This window comes from Rhipicephalus sanguineus, chromosome 1 (genome assembly GCF_013339695.2).
Source record: "Rhipicephalus sanguineus isolate Rsan-2018 chromosome 1, BIME_Rsan_1.4, whole genome shotgun sequence".
NCBI lineage: Eukaryota > Metazoa > Arthropoda > Arachnida > Ixodida > Ixodidae > Rhipicephalus > Rhipicephalus sanguineus.
The window spans coordinates 260,599,628-260,621,221 of record NC_051176.1 but is presented as its reverse complement, the minus strand read 5'-3'; the positions used below and the strand labels follow the sequence as shown (position 1 = coordinate 260,621,221).

General features: G+C 43.8%; 1 protein-coding gene and 1 long non-coding RNA gene across 2 annotated transcripts; one reads left to right on the top strand and one right to left on the bottom strand.

Moving 5' to 3' along the window:
- The first annotated feature begins 212 nt into the window (after positions 1–212).
- LOC119382580 (uncharacterized) lies at positions 213–1,190 on the top strand. Its single transcript, XM_037650345.1, has one exon. The coding sequence runs from the start codon at positions 213–215 to the stop codon at positions 1,188–1,190; it is 978 nt and encodes a 325-aa protein (XP_037506273.1).
- Positions 1,191–7,578: 6,388 nt separating this feature from the next.
- Positions 7,579–20,992, bottom strand: LOC119388038 (uncharacterized). Its single transcript, XR_007415010.1, has 5 exons — positions 20,890–20,992; positions 15,328–16,140; positions 12,924–13,034; positions 8,697–8,741; positions 7,579–8,145 (listed from the first exon to the last, which is right to left on the bottom strand). It is a non-coding gene; the product is annotated as an uncharacterized LOC119388038 (long non-coding RNA).
- Between the last annotated feature and the right edge of the window lie 602 nt (positions 20,993–21,594).

Here is a 21,594-nt window from a genome sequence, read left to right as displayed (position 1 = left end):
CCCACACGACAACGGGAAAAGCCACGGCTGCCATCGGCGGTGTCACCATGCACTCAGCGCTCAAGATCGAATGCCGACGAAGGCCTGCGCCACAGCGACCTCAACACGTTCAGACTCGCATCTGCCAACTTTCGCCTCCTAGTAATCGATGAGGTGAGCATGATGGGCTCGGAGCTACTCACCAAGGTGGATAGCCGCATGCGCCAGATCGCATGCGCCGCTTCGACAAGCCCTTTCAAGGCATGGACGTGCTGCTCTGTGGTGACCTTTGCCAGCTGCCACGTGTTGGAGCCACAGAAATATACAAGAGCGGTAAGAAGCAGGTCTGCATGCAAACCGACATGCTGTGGCAGCACTTCCGACTACCGTCCACTTGTGCAGAGGTAATGCGCCAGAAAGAGGTCTTCTTCTCCACGCTGCTTACCAAGAATGGCAATGGCGATTCGCAAGACGAAGAGGACGTACGCATGCTGCAGTCGCGTTTTGTGACCACAGCCGTCGCAAAATATCTGTGCCCTGGCGGGGTCCGGTTCTTTTACTCTAATAACGACGCTGATGCACACAACAGTTCTCTGGTCACTGGAGACTCAAGCATGGTGGTGTCAAATGCAGACGAAATCATAATCAGCCACAAATCGCAGAACCAGTACGACAATGCCAAGGTGAACCTCGCGACCATGAAACTGTGCGACACGGGTGGTGTTCCCGCACGCATCTCTATCTGCGTCGGTAAGCTGTATATGCTTACGGCCAACGTGGACGTTATGGACGGACTGGTGAACGCATGCTACATACAGCACGACAAGGAAGGAAACAAGGTGGAACGCCTCCGGCTTGACTTCTCATTCGAGACGGCTGGCCGATTGACAAGGCTCAAAGTGGCCCCAGTGAGGGCCGCATTCTCAGGTATCAGCGCTGATTGGGCGCCCATCGGGCGACGTGCCATCAATGTGACCCCCTGCAAGCGCACCCACTTCCTCCTGGTCCAAGCGAGCGCAACAATGATACACAAATCTCAGGGCGCGACCTACGGCAAGGTGGTGTACTCATATGACAAGGCCCACCCACTTCGCCTTGTGTACGTTGTGCTCTCGCGGGCCACCAGCCTCGACGGCCTCTTCCTCACAAACAAACACAATGATTTCCGCTTCTTCCCACACGCGTGGGGCAGAAGACCAGTCACTGCATGACGAGATGCGTCGGCTCCGCAACCATAAACCCTGCCACCATCTGTATGCGAGCTCATGACAAAGCTGATGCTACAGGTCAACTGTCAGTGGCCATGCTCAGTCTACAGAGCCTCAACGCACACCAATTGGATGTTACCAGCGACAACGTCCTCACAAGAGCACATCTGCTTATCTTGTGCGAAACCTGGACTGCGCGCACAGTCGACTTACCGGGCTACATGTGCGCGGAGCACGAGAAGCGAGAAGCTCAGCATGCCGCAGGCACTGCCATCTATACAACCAAGAAATAAGACACATTGCCCTCTGCACGACGCGTGCCGACCTCACCTTTGACAACAACTCTATGAATCCTAGTGTTGATGCTCGCCACAGAGGTGACATCTGCGCAGTTTACACGCGCCTCGAGTGCACGCCACTGCTAGTGGTAGCTGTGTATATCTCATCCGGCCAAACTCACGAGGCCATCAAGGCGTTCCTCCGAACGTGCCTTTGGGGCCACTCGAAGCTGCCTGCTCAGAAACATTTCGAGGGCACCCACCGCACGCTTGCGGACATGCCAATGATAACTTGCGTAACGTAAACTTGCGTAATGGCCAAAACCAATGGCTACCAAACTTCATGTGCGACCTCTTCGGCATGAGCATGGCAAGCGAAAGTGAAGTGCCTACAACCTGGTTTGGAACAGCTCTCGACCACGTCTTCCAACGCGGGCTAAAGAACATGTAAGTACTAAAGTACGCCTCCTACTTCAGCGTACACAGGCATCTGCTCTGCTTGGTTGACAATGCGTCGGACAACGAGGGATGTCATCGTGACACTCAGTGTGCCAGTGCCACTGTGGAACGTGATCATGCCTCACACCCTGGCGTCACCGAAGACGGGAAGGCGTCTACTTCGACGCACCAGTAGTACATGCACACAGCCACTAACCCTTCCACACAATAAAATACATTCATGTCTCACAAATGGTTCTTCTTCGCTAACGATCATGCTATACAGTACCACACGTGACCCAAGCATTGCTGATATGTCGTGGAGGTACGAACGCATGGCATGCCAGCAGTGATAATGCGGTAAAATGAAATCTGTTCAAACAAACCTCCATTGCATTTATCATGCCAGGACAGAAATGGTACGAGAACAGCATCATGGGTGGCCGCGGATGAGACCAGGACTCATGTAGCGTCTTTCAACGAATTTGCAGCGAAGCACGCAGATACGCGGCCAATTTTTTTTTTTTTATTTCTCCATCAATTCTGATGATTCTGCACAGGTTTGTGCAGCTTTTTCTGCGGATTTCAAATATGTAATTACATGTAATTACTTATGCTCTAACTCGTCTAGTTCCTTAGATAAGTTAGGCTCACCCCTCTATTGTTTAAGGCCTCAATAGAAATTAAAGTGCGCAATTAAAAGCAAAGTTTAAAATACGGCAATGTTCACTAATGACTAAAGATTGAAAGTACGCAAGCAGTTTTTTTTCTTTTCTTATTTATTTTAGAGCAGAACGAACTTTACACTCTGAAAAACACTTGGCACCTCGTTACAATTTTGATGACTAAATAATTAAAAAGGATTGTGCTCAAAATTCTGCTCTCATACTTGGATTCTCTACATATTTGTGTTTCCATTGCAAGAATTATTGTTGTATCTGCCCTAGATGCCAAGGTATATGGGCCTCAAAATCGAATGGTCATAAAGTTACATTTTGAGAAAAGCGTAAAAATGAAATAGCACACTTCATATTAAAGATACCCAGTAGAATGTGCATATTTGGCAGTGCAGACACCAAGAGACACCGGGAATATAATCTGACTGCTGCTTAGTGTTGTAATGGCCCTTATTTGGTGCCACCTGGACACTCTTGGCTGTGGCATGTTTGAGATTAGACTCGGCCACTTGGTGCCTGTCCTTCTCACTCATCCATCTGACGCTTGGGAGGTTGGGTTTTGGACTGAGTTCTACCAAGATACCTAACGAGTAGGTATGCATATATGAACATGCACACATACAGATGCACGCACGAACACACAATGTTGGCTGAACCCCCTTTTTTCCCGAAAAAAATTTCTGGCTACCTCCCTGTCATACAGCGTGATAGTGGATGCTGTGAGATTAGTGTGAGACAAAAATAAAGGTATAAGAGACATAGCAGAGGCTCTTACACTATAAAAATCATCTCTTGGCCGAGCGGTGATGAAGTCCAAAGATTGCAATGACAGAGGCAGCGTGTTATTCAAGTCTAATTTGGTCCATGGAATGGTTGTCTCAGCAACTGATGAAGTACTTTTGAAAGAGTATTTGCTGATGGCAAGAAAGATGCATTAGGGTATTATGAGAATTCAGGTGAGTTCACAGGCGGACCAGTTTGCAACAGTCTTAAACTGGAAGTACACATTCTCATGGGAAGTCAGCAAGTTAGCAGAAAAAGATTGGTTTATGGGGTTTATGGGCTTTATAGACCATCATCCTGAGCTATCACTTCGATCACCGGAAGTTCTGGACTCCCAGACAAACACCAACAAGGCTCGAAATGTCTCTACAGATGTCTTAATGTCCGCTGTCGATAAAGCAGTACTATTGGCATAAACTGCCTCTCCAGGCAGATTTGTTCCAAGTGACCAGGATCCTACCCTACTGCCACACCGCGTTACACAGCGCAAAAAGGAAGAAAGGTAGGACAGAAGTCCTTACATACACATCATGAAAGCATACGACTGAATAAGAATTCGCAGAGGTGAACATGACAGAGTCTTAAAAAAGGAGCGCTTAACAGTCAAGACTGCTGCGACTTCCCACCCAGAAAAGAAACGGCATTTGCTAAAGGACTCCAGTTCTTCAACACACTTGCCGTTGCCTTTGACGATTCTGTCAATGACACATCAGGTTTTGATAATGACAGCCATGACATTTGCGAAATTGATTGGCTTAATGAATCTATTCAAGTGACAAAAGGCGATGTTGTTCTTGTCGGTTTTAGTAAAAAAAATCTGACGTTCATTGCAAGGGTAGAGTCAAGAGCAGTGATAACATGTCAGTGTCAGTGTGTAGTTTCTGTGGAATAAAGAAGAGAGCTCAAAGGTTTACTTTCCACCTGAGAAAGATATGGGGACTTTACCAACCACGGACATGGTGATGAAGCTGCTAGTGTCAAAAACTATCGGGGGAACAAAGTTTGTGCAATCCTGTTTCAAGTTTGATGCTAAACTATCGGCTTATAGTGGTCACTGAAGATGTTTGGACCAATGTGTTAATGTGTTACATATGTCCCACTCCTCCCAAGTGATGTCTCCCTCCACCCACAGAGGCGGGTGGAATGGGACACATTTTAGCTATCATAAACTATTTTTTTACAGCTGCACCAGGAGTGGTAGGAACCAGTGCATCTCAGGAGTTTTGCAGCTTATTCAGACTTGTATTATAATCCATCAAACATCATTCTGCATTCAAGTTAAACAAAACTAAAAATATAATCGGGAAAAGTGCCCCAATCCTCCCGACCCTCCCCTACAGTTTGTCAACACAGGCATTCCGACAGCATTTTAGGCATGCGCGGAAAGCTTGTGAATCATATTAGGGCTTTAATAATCAGATTAAAGCCAATCTGGAGGAATGGCCTAAGAGTGCGGACCATGATAAAGTGATAGAATTCGTCGCCATCGAGCAGTTCTACGGGGGCATTTCAGACAAAACGAGGTTGTGGCTCCAAAACAAGCCCACAGAGAAGAACTTGGGCAAAGCTTCTGAGCTTACCGAAAAGTATAAGAAAATGCATAAGAAATTGCATGGAAGGGCAGCGCAGCCTGAGAAAGGCCAGAAAAAAGAATTTGGGCCTAAGAGGCCTGAAGAAAAAAGGTTCCCTCTGCGTAAAGACTTCAGAAAGGATCAACGTGCGCAAGAGCAGCCGAAAGAAGGGCACGACAGGGAGTCTAGAGCAGCGGGCATTTCAAGGCCATCTGCTGACGTGAGCTACACATTTGATGCGCAGAGACCAATTGTATGTTACAACTGCCAAGAGGAAGGTCACATGGCCAGGAGTTACAGAAAGAAAATGGTGTTTCGAAGCATATGACAGTCAGATGAGAATGTGTGACTTATGCAGCCTTACAAGCAGAAAGTCCTTATAAATGGCAGACAGAGGAGGGTGCTCTGTGACTTAGCCACAACAACAGATGTCATGAACCCAAGTTGCGTTTCTCCTCAAGATTTTAATGGAGAGTGCGCGTGGATCCGACAAGTAGCTGAGGCCTTGCAGCCAACGAGACACCAAGGAAGGAGTGTCAGAAAATTTGCCAGAGCGTTTTCCCTACCTATTCTCAAATAAGTCTACTGAACTGTTTAGAGAACGAGGCTAGTTGTTTTCAAACGAAGTCATTTTCACTGTCTTCGCACCTTGTAAGGCACATGATCTTTCTGAAAAACTAGAGTTCAGGTGACCAGGGGAGTCGCCCCTGCCACTGGCCGTAAGCACCAAGGTTAAAGGGGTCATGAACTACTTTTCCAAGTAATGATCTAATATCCTCACCATCGGAGTTTACTGCCTCCCAAATCGATTGCCGCAAAAATTTCTCGAATCCATCAAGAATGAGCAGAGTTACGGGGGTTTGGCGCACGCTCTCAGCGCTTTCTCTCTTTTCTCGTGCCGACGAGCGCACTGGAAGCTACACAGGGAGGGATGGCACAGGGGAAAGAAGTTACGTCAGCGCGCGTCATGAAACGCTATCGCTCTCCCATTGTGATTCACATGCGCGAGTGCGGCTACCGGGTAAAGTTAGCAGACTGAGGAGCGCAGCGCGGGCAAGTGGCGGCACCCCGTTGCAAGAAGCGCATCTGATCCTGAACGCCGCTCTCGATTTATGTGGGCTATCGGCCAATGAGGATGCTATGTCTTTTGCGACGCGGCAAAGCAGATATGCGACGTCAACCGGCAGACGACCCCCGCCCACCGACGAGAGTGAGAACCGGCCTCTGTTTGAAAAGGGGGCGCCTGAGGAAACAGCAACTTCGCGCACCGCTTGGAGCCTTTACGTGATGCGCACGACTGCAGTATTTGGCTGAGCAGTTCATAGCCGTGTCAGCTTTCCGCAGGATGTGTTTTTTCAACAAGCCCAAGGGGTGCTTCATGACTCCTTTAAATCCATAGAGGACAGTGGGGAGTTGCTTGTGCCGACTGGTGAGGATCAGGACACACATCAGGGATGAGGGAAGACCACTAGCCAGCATGCTGAGTGCCTCAAAAGTAGAGAAAGCTCAGTTTCAGCCCTCACATCAAACACCTGGCAACAACTTACAAAAGTTGATAAGGTTACCACTTCTGCGCTTTGGCTGCAGTGGCCATGCCGCATTTTGGAGCCCGTTGCTATGCAGTGCCAGCATCGATGGCTGTTCCATGCAGTAAAAACGAGTTTGATAACAGATTCTAATCTAATAATGGTAGTGCGAGCTGCATGTTCTAGTGGACCTGTGCACCTGTGAGCTTCACCTCCAGATCCACGGATAACCCTGTTGACCAGCCATATCAATTTAGCAGAGCCACGCTGAGCAGCTCCTCCTCCTGATGCAGTGTTGGTGGTGGGGTGTACTATTACCACACGGCCCCTGCAGGCGATTATGCTCCGACCAGAGACCTTGTCCCCCCCTCCACCCTACCTCTCAGTGACCAAAAACGACCCAGAGTGGGATGGAAGGGGGAACAAAAGCACGCTGCACACCGGTGGTCTCTCCTCTTGTCGGCCCTACACCCTGATCAGGTTCCGAGAACGCGTGTTCAATGAACCACTAAAATCCCGAAAGGGTTCCCAGAGGTATCAGTGTCCAACCTCAACAGTCCTGCGTCGCCAATTGGTCACCGAACTTTGCGAGGGAGAAAGGTACCCTCTCAGTCCAAGTGCAGGTGTGTGTTCATCTATCCCGACCCTGTCAAGGTTCCTGAAATGGTGTGATTTTGGCCACCATGTGGCGAAAGGGAAAAGGAGATAGACCCCAACCTGGATGTGGACCCAAACTGAGATGGACTCCAACTCCACCAACCTAGTCCCTTTGTGTGTTAAGAGAGTTCCTCACTAAGAACAAAAATAAGACACCAAACCATTAATAACAAAAGCCACACACCAATGTGGCAGCAGTGCTAGTTCAAGTAAAAGCCGAACCTGAGTCGACCCCCCCCTCCCCACCACCTAAATTGGAGGGGAGAGCCCTGCAGCCATTCTTGAAAGCTGTTAAGGTTCCTCAAGGTCAGAAAATTTAGAACCAATGTCCTTTGTTATTTTTTCACAGTAGCATTGGGGCTGTTTTTCAGGTTATTTATGGCTGTGCCCATACAATCAGGAAGAATGGTCAGAATTCAAGAGTCTTCCAGGAAAATTGAGAAAGACGGCAGGTATGTGAATAACTGAGGGCCGAATTAAACAGGTTTTACCGTATACTATGTAAGTATGCATATGTGTATATTTATCACAGTCACTATATACACAAGTATCATTTTGTGTGGCAAATGCACAAATTAGGGGGTCTAGAATTAAACAAGTGCTTGGTATGATGCCCAATCAAACAAAAAAAAATAACATTATTGATCCCCTTGCACACAAACCTGTGTGTTACACTAATAGAACGCATAACATGCATCATATGGCATAATTACCATGTTATTACAAGTCTTTCTGTCGAGGTCATTGCAGAGCCTTGTCACTGAAGACACCTCCCAGCAGGTCCAATACAAGCTCCAAAGGTCTTCTCTTTCAGTGTCTAATACCAGTGTCACACGGTACGCTGCTGATCACGATGAAGCCCAATCAAGATCAAATTTCTCTACAGTGATTGGCTCCCTTCTGCAGCTTGCATAAAGGAGCCAATCAAGAAATTCGATCCATGTCAGGTCCGATCACTATCTAATGTGGCCATGTGACATCAGCATCAGCACAGTCATGTTCATCCTTTAGAATGCATCATGCAGTGTCTGGAAATTGAAATATAACAATGTGAAGTTTTTACTGTAACTTTTCAAAAACAGCAATTGGCCCTTCACACAATTTTTTCAAAATAACATTAGTAGAACTTCAAACTAAATTGTAAACAAGTTCTCCTAGGCATAAACCTTACCAATGACACAAAAACGTATGTGAAAAAATTTCATACTAAAACATACTGTAAAAACTGGAAAACACACAGGGTTCACATGCACCCACCCCTCAACATGCCGAATATTCCCTTCAAGTATTACCGTATTTATTCGAATCTAAGCCGATGTTTTTTTCGAAAAAACTATGTGCGAAAGTGGGGGGGTCGGCTTAGATTCAAATACAATCAGTAAGCTTTTTCTTTTTTTCTGGCCTTGCGAATTTCGGGGGTCGGCTTAGAATCGGGGCCGGCCTAGATTCGAGTAAATACGGTATTTTACCTGTGATTATGGTTCTGTCAGTGAATATTTACTGATGTTGGGAGTGGACATTGAGCGTAAGAGCTGGGATAACGCCACAAACAGGACTGTATAAACAAGGTTTTGCTTACCTCTTTTGATGGCAAGTTGGAAAGGTTCTCATCAGATGCACCATGCTTCTGTGTTAAAGAACAAATAGCAGAGAGGAAATGGTGAACTGCCATGCCACACATGATGTGGTTGATAAAAAAGAAGAAATAAAAAGGTCAAATTGCCAACAAAACTTTGCGAGAATGCCTTGCACTTAGCTTTGTTAATGAATCCCTGTTCTCCATAATCTTCATAATCAAGATAATCTCCATAATCGAAATTGTTGTACAAACCATCAAACAATTGTTACAGTAAGCCAACAGTTCATGCGAACTGAAAAAATGCTTCCAATGTATACCACTGACACAAATAATAATGTTTGACGATGGTAGCACACAGTACTTAGCAGTGTATTGCTTTTTCTGCTTAGTTTAATTCAATCCATTAGATAATTTGACCAATTTCGTCAAGTCCGGTCAAGGTTGAGTTAACAGAAAATGACAACAACAGTCCACTAACCACAACAAAAATGGATGAAGTAGCCAAAGGAATCTATTGGCCTAAAAAAAGTGGTGCATACTGAAAGCAGAAGCCACCTTGGTCACCCAGGAATACACATTGCATTAAGACACCCTCATGTAGCCATATGACTGCTTGCGAACAGTTCAAAGCTGCTGGCTTCTTCATTTGTTAATGTAACCTATATAGAAACACCCACCACGTGCACCACATAATGCGTTTCCCAACGACGGAGACTTTGAAGGGCCCACTGTACAAAGTAGTGGATTTGTTATTGAACCAAAAAGGTTGGAGCCGGAATGTGAAACACACTGGCCACTAACTGAAGATGACAGCTGTGACAACCGCGAAAAACAGCCAATTATGAGGCCCAGACATCGGGCATGATATTGCATAGCATCAATGGCAATGACAAAGATATTAATGGCAATAGTACAACTAAGCAGAACTAGTGGTTTATTGTTTAATGGTCTATAATATCAGCCTGCACCTCAGGAAAAAAACTGTATATCTACGTCATCGCTGGAAACATGCTCACCGCTGGCGCATTTCTATTTCTCTAACCTGCTGCACTATGAAGCTACAGAGACTATGTACTTCTGCTAACACATGGTATTGCTGGTAAGGGTCTGAACTTGAGCTTGGTACAGTTTCATGAAGGAAAAAAGAATGCGAAAAATCGGACAAGAAAGGATGGGACTAGCTGCTGTTTTACAATTGTCAACGCAAAATGTCAGGACAAATAAAATGTGAAAGTCGGTGTGTACACATATTTTGCAAGGCACAACCTTAATGAGAACCAACATACAATCAAGCCAAGGAAAGTACAGGGGACATTATTTGTAGTAACTATAATATAAGTGTGAAGAAATTAAAGTGGACAAAAAGACAACATGCCGCCGGCAGGAACCGAACCTGTCACTCGCCGTCATGGCCACGTGCGGCGCTGAATAACACTCCCAGGTTTAAATGCACAGATATACAGGCGAACCCACTTATAACGATTCCGATTTTAACAATATATTGGTTATAACAATGAGACGCTGCTGCACCATGAACTTCTGTATGTTTTCTATGATTAAATAACCCGCTTACAGCAATGCCCGCATGCTGCATTATTGGTTATAGCAATGAATTCTACCTGTTGAGTGTCCATGTTGAAAAGTAATGGAATGCGAGATCTTTGAAAAGAAAGAAGAAAACTAGAAGTTCAAGTTGCTGAAAAACCCCCCACAAGGAAGCTTAAACACGCGCCTATAAGAACTAAAATGTTAGCTTATAATGCAATCGTAAGATCAAAATTAGAATATGCTGCTGAAATCTGGGATCCACATACTAAAAATGACATTTTGAAACTTGAGCGAGTCCAGAGAAAAGCTGTGAGGTTTATATACGGAAAATATGCCAGGAATGACTCCCCGTCCTCATTAATGTCACAAAACAGTATACAGACACTACAAACACGCAGAAAAATTAATCGTCTGGTACTACTACACAATACACTTGCTGCGAAAAATAATATGGTTTTGCCCTCTTCGGTATGTAGGCCTACTACGAGAAAAACAAGACACACTCACGAACATTTGCTTGCGCCGATTTTCGCGCGAACAAACGCCCACAAGTACGGTTTCTTTCCTCGAACGGTGAGCGAGTGGAATTCTCTTCCTATTCATGTATTTCAATCGAACGATTTCATGGCTGCCTTGACAAACCATTTTTCTGGTGAATTTTAGCGATGTCGAGGTGAGATTGCTGTTTCTTTTTACGCACTATGTACATTTCATATGGCATTGTTTACGCATGTTGTATTTTCTTTTCTTTTTTGCTTGTTTGTTTTTTCTCTTTCTGTAATGCCCCTCCTGCTTGGGCCAAAGTATTGGCCTGCAGTATTTCTAAATAAAATATTTCTAAATAAAAAGTCTCCCAGCACCCCTTCGGAATCGTGGTATGCTTTACCGCATAGCGTTGTGGCATTGCGGCAAAGCTGACTTTTGAAATCTGCTACGGCGCGGGAGTGGCGGTGGCTTCTGTCAATGCACTTTTGGGCATGCAACCCAAGTAAAAAGTTGAGACTTGGAAGAGTCATCCCAAACTTCAGACTTTGTAATACAATGGCTCTATGGGACTTGCGGTGTTCCCGTGAAAGCGTCCGAATTTTCAAACATGTCCGAAAAATCAGTAGCTTTGACATCCTTATCACCGATATCTGTTGGCATATCCAACCTGATATTATAGATTTCTCACAGCAGTCTACCGTCCCCCTATAGTGCTTTTTTTCGTGCAACCATTTACAGCATTACCGGTTATAACAATGAAATTTTTGTGGCACTTGAGTATTGTTATAAGTGGGTTTGACTGTACCTGATAAAGTGGATGGGAGCACGACCACCGCCGAAGCTCAATTGGTAGAGCAATCAGGTTCGGTCTTTGCCGGCGGCAAGTTGTCTTTTCGTCCACTTTAATTTCTTGACATTTATATCATAATTACTATAAATAATGTCTTCTATATTTTCCTTGGCTTGACTGTCTGTTGGTTCTTAATAAGGTTATATCTAACAAAGAAAAACGAGCCCTTAAATTCCCCTTCTTTTGTTCCCACATTTTGCAGCAACACACATGTGACAACTTCACAAACGTTGTAGCCTGGGAGCATTTGTATAAAAGTTTGCATAACAGCATATATAGTAATAAAAAAAGCAAGACACAACATGCACTTGTACCAATTCAGCACAAAATTTGAAATACTAATGCCACCACATAATTACATTGAGAAAAATGATCATTGTTTCCAGCAAAAGCTTAATACACAGAATGTGTTTGTGTACCATCAGCTACATATGGTCACCACTGGCATAGCTGGGGGGTATGGGTGTTTAACCCCCTTCCACCCACCCCCCCATTTTTAAAGTTCGCATGTGTACAAGCTAGGTGTTTCAAGAAATGTGTCCAAAATGCTCAAAACTTAGGGAAATGCAATATTTGTTCGATGTCTTCACAATTACTTCTTCTGTAGCCACAGGCATTTTAAGATGACTAAAGACATCATTAGGGAAAGTAATTAATAAAGTTAGATTAATTAACTTTTTAATTAGTTCAGTTAGGCAGTTATGTCAAATGGGAGAATCAACGTCCTTCTGAAGTCCTACTGTTCCAAATGATGTCTTTAACCATCTTAAGCTGCCTGCCGCTACAGAAGTCACTCACTCATTCTGGACATCTCAGAAGAATACGGCAGTTGCACTCTTCCGCGTTTCTGTTAAGGTTTTGCCATTGAATTTGGTTGAATTTCATTACTTTTCAATTATTACTAGAGGCTGCTTTTTTGAAATCTCAAAGCTGCAATGGGTTCTTCACATGAAGGAATTCAATTCTCTCATGTGACATAACCACCTAACTCCACTAATTAAAAAGTTAATTAATTTAACTTTCTTAATTACTGTCCCAAATGATGTCTTCTTAAGATGCGTGCCACTAAAGAAAAATTAATTCTGCAGGCAGCAAGCAAATATCGCATTTTCATGATTTTTGAAGATTTTGGACACATTTCTTAAAACACCTGGTATACACGCACACATGCAAACACATGCATGAGCATACATAAAGGGTGGTTGACCCCCCCCCCTCCCCCCAAAAAAAAATGTCCGGCTATGCCCCTGTGGTCATGCACAGGTTTCTAGAAGAAAAGTGAAAGCAGCCATGAGAATTATCAGCTTTCAGTGTTCACTATCTAAGCTCCTCCACAATAACACTTACCAGCATGTAAGGAAAGGTGGACCCAGAGTTTTCACTGCGTAATTTCTGGCATTCTCAAATGTTCAATTCCTGAGTAGTGAAACCAAGACAAAATCTTCTTCCTGCAGCTATCGAAGCAACCACAAATGCAATGAGTGACACAGAAAGCAGCATGCCATGGTTCACTGACAGTGGCATTTTTTCCGTATTGTTAAATCCTTTCTGCTCATAAAATTTGGGAGTGTATTGGAGCAAAGAGTGCAATTTTTCTATTTCAGGTGTTAGTGGTTGTGCATACATTAGAATAAAGGGCCTATTAAAATTCACTGAGTACATTTTAGCATCTAATCTAAATTTCTCGTGCATTTGAATGCCTCTATAACACAATGATCTGCATAACGAAGGATTCTGCATGTCTTGGCCAACTTATTCTTTCATACGTATTGTGACCTAAAACAGTGAATACCACTAAAATGAATTTGCCTGTGCAGCGATGATTTTTAGGCCTCTTTTAACAGCCGATTTGGTTGCCATCGGTGCCACTGCCATCAGTAACACACCCTTGAGCTGTGGTGCACATAAGTGTGTGCCTGAATAAATGACAAAAAAAACAGTGGAGAAGAGTACAGACTTAACAGTAGCTATTGGCTACGAAATCTAGCAGAGTTACTGCCTGGTGGCCATTGGGTGAGCCATGCGGGTATGGGTAGCTCCTGTGCAAATATGCACAAGTTGCTGCGACGATTTGCAACAGATATCAGCTATTTACTTTGTTATTCTTATGTTTGTCTTTTGTTCTGATTACTATTGCTGCTTTGTTTTTTTTTTCACATTGTAGGGCTTACAGGCTGAAATGTTTCTTTTCTTCATGAACATATCAATACCAAGAAACATCCAGCATATTCTCCTATACACTTTGCACTGCCTCACCAGCTGTGGCAAATTGCTGCCAAGCACTAGCTCACCAGGTTCCTGGCTGTTGTGGCTTCATTTTTAATGGTAGTGGAATGCCTAAATACCAAAATTTAGAACCATGCTCAGCAGCACAAAATGACGAGAATTAATTGGGAGCCCTCAAGAATGGGGCCGCTCAGAGCTCCATTGCAACCTTGGGATGCTAAACCCTATGAAGCAAGCAATTAATTTTCCTAAAAAATAAACACAGCAAAATCAGAAAACCAGAAAAAAAAAAACAGAACGAAAGTTATATGCCACAAACTAAAGAGCATGAATACTTACTATGGCAGGCGGAAACAACACAAAACAGGCAGTAGGCTTTGGCGACCCACACAATGAGGGAGTTCATGTTGCTATTTGCTCTCAGAATAAAGCACTATTAATGCACATAGCTGTCCACGTGTGCACTATAACAAACAAGAACCTGTGCCACGAGTGCCACGAACAAGTCTTTACTCAAGTTAGGGCGAGCTTCCATCCTTCTTAATCCTTCTATTCGTCTGCTAGGTTCCACCATGCCATAGTCAATTTTCATCTTTTGAGGGGAGAAGAAAGCAGAGACAACCAATGTTGCATAGCAAATTCAGAATTACATATTCCTATTGCCACATGAAGTTCCACATTAGGCTGCTCACTACTCGCCCTGCTGATCATCCACTAAATCCGACTGCAGCAGCCTAGCTACTGATGATGAGATAGAATATACAATGGCCTTACTGATCAATGGCGTTACAAAGAGTTTGTACACGAGTGCACCGTCAGTGCAGCAGTACATTGCAGAATGAAGAAAACTAAATAGAAGTGAACATTGTGCAATATTGAGGTTAGCCATACTGTTTAACAGCCTTATATATATTGCAAAATACACATTTCTGCATTTCCTACGTACTTGTGACCCTTGTGACAATGGTAATGGTTTTCTTTATGGTCATTTGTGAGCTATTCAATTTTCCTTGATGGAAGCCATTCACAGAAAAGAGAGGTCTACAGCAGCCTTCAATCTATACAACTGTGAAATACCTAGTTCCTGGTTTTTTGTCATGTAATGCTAGTGCTTTGGTATGGTTACCCCACACTGCAATCCTTTCAAATAAACTTTTCACATCACATGCAACAGGTATATTCAATGATAAACCTTCCTGCAACGTCGTCCAACTTCTGAATGTATTCGAAAATATCAGTAACTTGCCATTAATAGCAGGTGGGAAGCTGTATCCTCTGTCTCCCCCCGTTATCTACTTCATATGTGCCATTTCAAACCACACAGACAGTGACCAGGTTCTTCATGTGTTTACACTATTCCTGCAAGGATCAAGTCTTCTCTACAGATGATAGCTCAGAATTTTCTTGGATCACTGCATTACAGCGATGCTAGTACCTTTGGCCACTGACGTAAATAAGTGGCATAAGTGGGCATCTGATCCTCTTTTTAAGTGTGACTGAATGATGATGCCCAGCACTGACCTGGCCTTGTGATGTAGAAGCCTGCCTGCTGCTACTTTGCATAGTTGTTGGCCTATCCATTGTAAGGCCGTTGATCTTGCTTCAGGAAAAATAGGGCATGTGAGACAACATTCACGATCTCCTCCCTGTAGACCACAGTGTCGTTGAGTTGGCTGTCTGGTAGCAGCGAGGATCTCCATCTGGCTGGCACAGCCTAGTTTCCTTGCATGTCGAAAAGAAGACATATCAGGTGACTTCATGTGCGCTGAAATCGGGTTTCTGGGGCAGTTTGGCGGGGAGCATAGTATTTCAAGAGATGTTGGCTCTGAAACTTTCATGAACCTTTTGAGAATGCTCCATCAATTAATGGTGCTTGCTTAAGGGCGATTTCGAAGTTTCAGACATGAAACAAGGAACTGTGCCTGCAGTGACAGAGACATGATGGCAGTCGACGCGGCTGTGCCATTGTCTCCACTCTACTGAGACGCAGAAACCGAAGAGGAGCCGTGGCTTCCACCTCTCAATCTCGGCCAGGCGGCTTTCACCCAGCCGAGACTGTGAGTGTTCTGTACTCCAGCTAGGTCCACATGATAATCTTCTTTAGCCGAGGCTGGCTGTACGCGATTGTCGCGCTGCTACAGTGCCTTAAGCTACAAGAACCCATCTTTGCTCAAGCAAGAGCTAGCTGTTATCCTTCCTCGTCTTCTTCAACTCCTAAGTTCCTCCATGCGATAGTCCACTTTCAGCTTGCAGTTCTGGCAGGCGTGCCCTGAACATAAGAGCTGTTCTTTTGAAAAATTCGATGACGTCATAATTTCTTCTCGATGTCCTGCCCTGCACATTAAAATATTTAATTGACATCACGATTCACGCCATAATACACAAATTGACAGGTTTTGATAAAGGAAGCCACACACTGGCACATGTCACGCACTAACCTTCAAACCAACTCAAATGTTAAACTACCCACATTGTTTATATATTCTTATGCGTAATATAATGATATTCATATTCTGAAGGCAGCGGAAGATTAAAAAAAGTATTTTTCAATACACTCTCACAGGTCTTTGTCAAACAGCAAGATTCAGCTGATTATGAGAGACATTAATTAAGTAAACCAGAATCAAATAGTGGTTTGCTAAGCTGAAGCATCCTTATCATATCAACAGGTCCTGTAAAGGTTTCACTAAAAAAAAATTGAGCAAAAAGAATTTGTAAGCATGTAAAAATTAAGTTGCCACTTTATGGTATTTTATGAATGTAACATATTCCCATAAAATAGCGAGAATTCATATTTCCTGCAATAATCAGTCACAAAGTGTACCAAGCAACATTTGCTTTTATTCATAAGTTAGTTGTCTGATTTTATGCTAAGGTTGATTTTTGTACATGCACAAGTTGCTCAGACTCTTAAATGGGTCATGAAGCACCCCTTGGGCTTGTTGAAAAAACACATCCTGTGGAAAGCTGACATGGCTATGAACTGCCCTGCCAAATATTACAGTCGTGCGCGCCGCGTAAAGGCCACAAGCGGAGCGCGAAGTTGCCGTTTCCCCAGGCACCCTCTTTTCAAACAGAGGCCGGTTCTCACTCTCGTCGGTGGGCGGGGCATCTGCATGTTGACGTCGCGGATCTGCCAATTTACGTCGCAAGAGACATAGCATGCTTATTGGCTGATAGCCGACGTAAATCAAGAGCGGCGTTCGGATCAGATGCGCTTCTTGCCACGAGGTGCCACCACTTGCCGGCACCGCACTCCTCAGTACATGGTAGCCGCACTCGCGCACGCGAATCACAGTGGGAGAGCGATCGCGTTTCATGACGTGCGCTGACATAACTTCTTTCCCTCGTGCCATCCTTCCCTATGTAGCTTCCAGTGCACTCGTCGGAACGAGAAAAGAGAGAAAGCGCTGAGAGCATGCGCCAAACCCCCGTAACTCCGCTCATTCTTGACGGATTCGAGAAATTTTTGCGGCAATCGATTCGGGAGGCAGTAAACTCCGATACTGAGGTCATTAGATCATTACTTGGAAAAGTGGTTCATGACCCCTTTAATATACAGTCCGCTTCAAATAAGCATGTATAAAAGCCAATATTGGCACATAACTGTATGGCCAAAATTGAGGACATGAGTCATTATTTTTGAACAAGTGCTAAATCTCCGAGGAAAAGAAATACAGAAGATGACACACTCGCAAGCACGTGAGAAAATACACATATGTGCTTTCAGAATTTTTATTATTACGTCCAAACAGAAAAAATCCAGAAATACTGCAATTTTGAAGCTACAAAAGAAATTAGAAAAGTAAAAAAACAATTAAATAACTTACATAACAACTACTTGAGCATGTCTCCTATTAAGTTAAAGGCTTTTGCATGCCAAAGCAACTCTCACACTATGATCAAGAGAGACTGTAACAGGAGGCTCCATATTAATCAAAACCCCAAGCTGGGTTTTATATGTGGAATTACTTTCTAATCATGGACAAAAAAAAAGTTTATTTTCATGCTGGTTCTATTGCAACAGCGATTACACTAATACTCAAGGCGAATTTTGACCCGATACCAGCCAGTGCAGCTATGGGTCTGAACACCTTGTACTTACTTTGTGAATAATGTATTAATGTGAATAAAAAAAGGCAATCGATTAAAAACAAAATATTTGCCATTGCATCATAAAACGATTTCGTTACAATTTTTCATTGTGACTTTTTCTGGTTATACAAAGAGGTGGATTTAATAACATACTTCTGGGTTATGTAAACATTTAAAATATAGTACAGATTACTTCTCCAAATTTTATTGCGAAGCTGCAATTTGATGCACTTCTTGAACAGTTGGAAAACTCGCGACCAACTTTTGTTGCTTTTGTATTGAAAAAGACCAAGCTGCAAACAAAGTGCCGTGAAAGTGCCACTACTCCGACCCCGTAAACGTGAGCACACAAACATACATAGCACTGAAAAAAGTTGTTTCCAGAGGTAGCATTCTCGGACGTTCACTTCAGACTTGGTCACACAGGCCTTCACTCTAAGAAAAACAACAAGTATTTGGGGAGTACTTCTGCCACAAAACTATAATTGTCATCTACCTCACATACTTTCCTTGCGTTATCACCACGGCCCCGGCACTTCCCGGTCACGAAGAGCGTGCGCGTTATCAGTGTGACATAGCATTCTTGATAGGAAAGTGGCAAGAGCTGGGTTTTCAAGAAAGGATACGCGAGCAAGGCAGATGATTATGGTTGTGTGACAGAAATACTCCCCAAATACTAAACATTTTCTTATACCTGTGCCACGTGGGCACAAAAAACGACATTCATAGTTAAAGCCTTAAAGGGACCCTAAAGAGAAACAATGAATTGGTTTAGAATGATGAATTGTACTCTAAAAACTCTAATGATGTTAATTTAGCCATCATATGTTCATTAATAGAGGAGATAATCAAGGTCAATGTTTCACTTTCAAATTTCGCGCGGAAATCTCCACACGCGACATCACGGATTTCAAAGTGTATATTTAGTACTTTGGCGACATAGGCTCAAAGAAATTTCCTAAAACTTAGCAAGTTAAGTCTCTGGCCGCCTCAGAGCACAACGTACTTCATTTCTAACAATAAGGAATGTCGTATGCCCTAGTAGAAGCCATCAAAATCTATGACGTCACGGTGATTGGTGCTGAAAGTTCAAGGTGCCGTCGTCACCCGCATTTTCCTTTTACGCATTTTCTCGCTTACCAAGTGTCTTCTCACGCCAAGCATGGCGATTTTCAAATTGTGAAAGAGTAACTCACTCATACGAGAAAAATCTTATTTCTCTTTAGTGTCCCTTCAAGTTATTGAATGCCATTTCCTTCAGCGGAGCAGCTACATGTCTAAATTTAATGGCATTTGACCTGATGATGTTTATAACAGTGACTTCTGAAGTGAGCAATATTAAGGTAATAATAAAAAATAAGTATGCATTTTAACAAGTGTAATCAGCATTGAAGGCTAGTAAAATGTAGAAATAAGCATAGTACGTTGAGTTCATTGCTGTCTTTTTCAATGTTGCAAATGGTCAATGCTTGCTGAATCCAAAGTGTAGAAGCAACACGGCAACTGTCATGTCGAACCTGTGGCTTGGATTTCGCTAGGTGCAACTACGTAATAGCATTACATTTGTTAAAAGCCTTGCATAAAATGTTTGCTACATTATAGACACTATTTCAAATGTTTTAAGTATACTGCACCAAGTAAGCTTTGGCATCGAGAGTACACATATCTCAGCCAAATGAGTTCTGGATAGGGCATCAGGTGACGAATGGCATTAAGGCGAATGCCATTTGATTTGCCCCCGTGGCACTGCGCAAATGACATTAAATCCTAAGGCATTAGGAAGTTAACGCAATTTTGTGTGCCCGTGTGGCACGAGTATAAGGTGTGCCTACGCACAATAGTACATTGACATTAGCTTGTGTTTGTAGCTGTTTTTTACAACTTTGCAAACAATCATAGTAACTACGACCAATGCTTGCTGAATCCAAAGCCGAGAAGCAACACAGCGCCAGTCATGTCAAACCCGTTGCTTGAATTTCGCCAAGTGCGACTAGGTAATAACATTAGCTTTGTTAAAAGTCTTGTATTAAATGTTTTCTACATTATAAACGCCATTTCAAATATTTCAAGTATTGAGCACTAAGCAAGCTTTGGTGTCGAGAGTATGCATTTCTCAGCCGAATGATTTCTGGCAGTCATTAGGGGACGAATGGTATTAAGGCGACGAATTAAGGTATTAGGTGACGAATGGTATTTGCCCGTGTGGCACTGTGCAAATGGCATTAAATCTTAAGGTATTAGGAAGTTAACGCCACTTTGTGTGTCCGTGTGGCATTAGAATAGATAGGGTTTGTCCACCGCAAACTCAAACGCAAAAGAATCGCGCTCGGATCTACCCGAGATCAACGCGGAGGAGCTTCGGGGCATTTTGGAAAATATGGGCCGGAACGCTAACTCAAAGCAGCGTTGCTCAAAGGAAAGAGTAGTTTGCGAACGCATACGCAGTGGCGACAACCCAAGGCGACTGCATACGCAAAGCTCTGGTTACCATTCTAAAACTGCCTTATACGATCAGCTTCGCAAGATTTTGTATGGTTCAGAGCAGCACGCTTAAATACCGCTCCAGGTAATTCGACTGCATTGGCAGCTTGTTCCTTCACTTAAAGTAAAAAGTAATAATTCCACTTTTACAGCCTGATAACTGGCCACAATCCGGGGAGTTCCTTCTGCGGTTTCAGTACGACTAGATTTCCAAACGTCTCTTGAGAAACAAAATTACTCAAGCTTATAGTGTGGGCTTGTGGCGAATCTCTAGCGCGACAATCCGTCACAGAATTTAGTTATACAATTTGATACAACCGTGGTTTGCTGGCGAGTTGGTATTGCGTATTTACTTGGGCAGGGCGAAATAACGAAGACGAAAGAAGGTGAACAGAGAGACAGCGCCGTGGCTGTGTCCTTCTGTCGTCTTTGCTACTTCGTGCAGCCCAAGCTAATGACAACCACATACAGTACACGAAAAGGCCACACGAAAAACAAAACACTCACAATGTGCACAAAGGATCCTCGCGTAGCTCAAATGCTCTGCTCTGCACAAAACTTAATTGACCCGCGTTGGCTTCGTTGCAGTTGTCTCACAAGCCGACTTGTTTTCATTGTGGCCAGAGCGGCCTCCAATGCCTCTAACTAAGGCATATATTCTAAAAAGACAGAGCTTGCAAACACGGACACAAGAAAGAAGTCAGGACACCACAAACGCCGACAAACAACTGAAGAGACGCACTACGGCGGAAAAGAAAGAAGGCACGAAAACGTATCTGCGTATGCCCATGCAATGGGCGGACCTATCAATCCGGCACGCGTGGCGGTCTACCTTTGCACGCCCTGTCTTTTTAGGATGAATACTTACCAACTCGCTCAGCTCTCTGTTAATCGACGGTTGGCTCACGCATGCGCTACCACTATTCTCGATATGCCAATCATCAGGCGCGTATCTTCACTTCTATGCCGGTACAACACTGCGCATTCATCGAATTTTGGCGTGCACTTACAAACTCGACAATGTAAAGATAGATTAGAAGGTGAGCCTCCGGTTAGCGATCAATGCAGCGACCCGTCTGTCCTACGTAGAAGCGGCTGCAGTTGTTGGCGTGTTTTACGAAACGAATATCGGTCCGCTTCTTGTCACTTGCTCATTCTTCCTCTGCACAGCGGCACAAATCTTACCTAGCTTATTGGCAGCCGTGAAAACAA

Excerpts from the sequence above, each read along its gene's own strand:
- LOC119382580 (XM_037650345.1), top strand. The coding sequence starts at position 213 with ATGCGCCGCTTCGACAAGCCCTTTCAAGGCATGGACGTGCTGCTCTGT.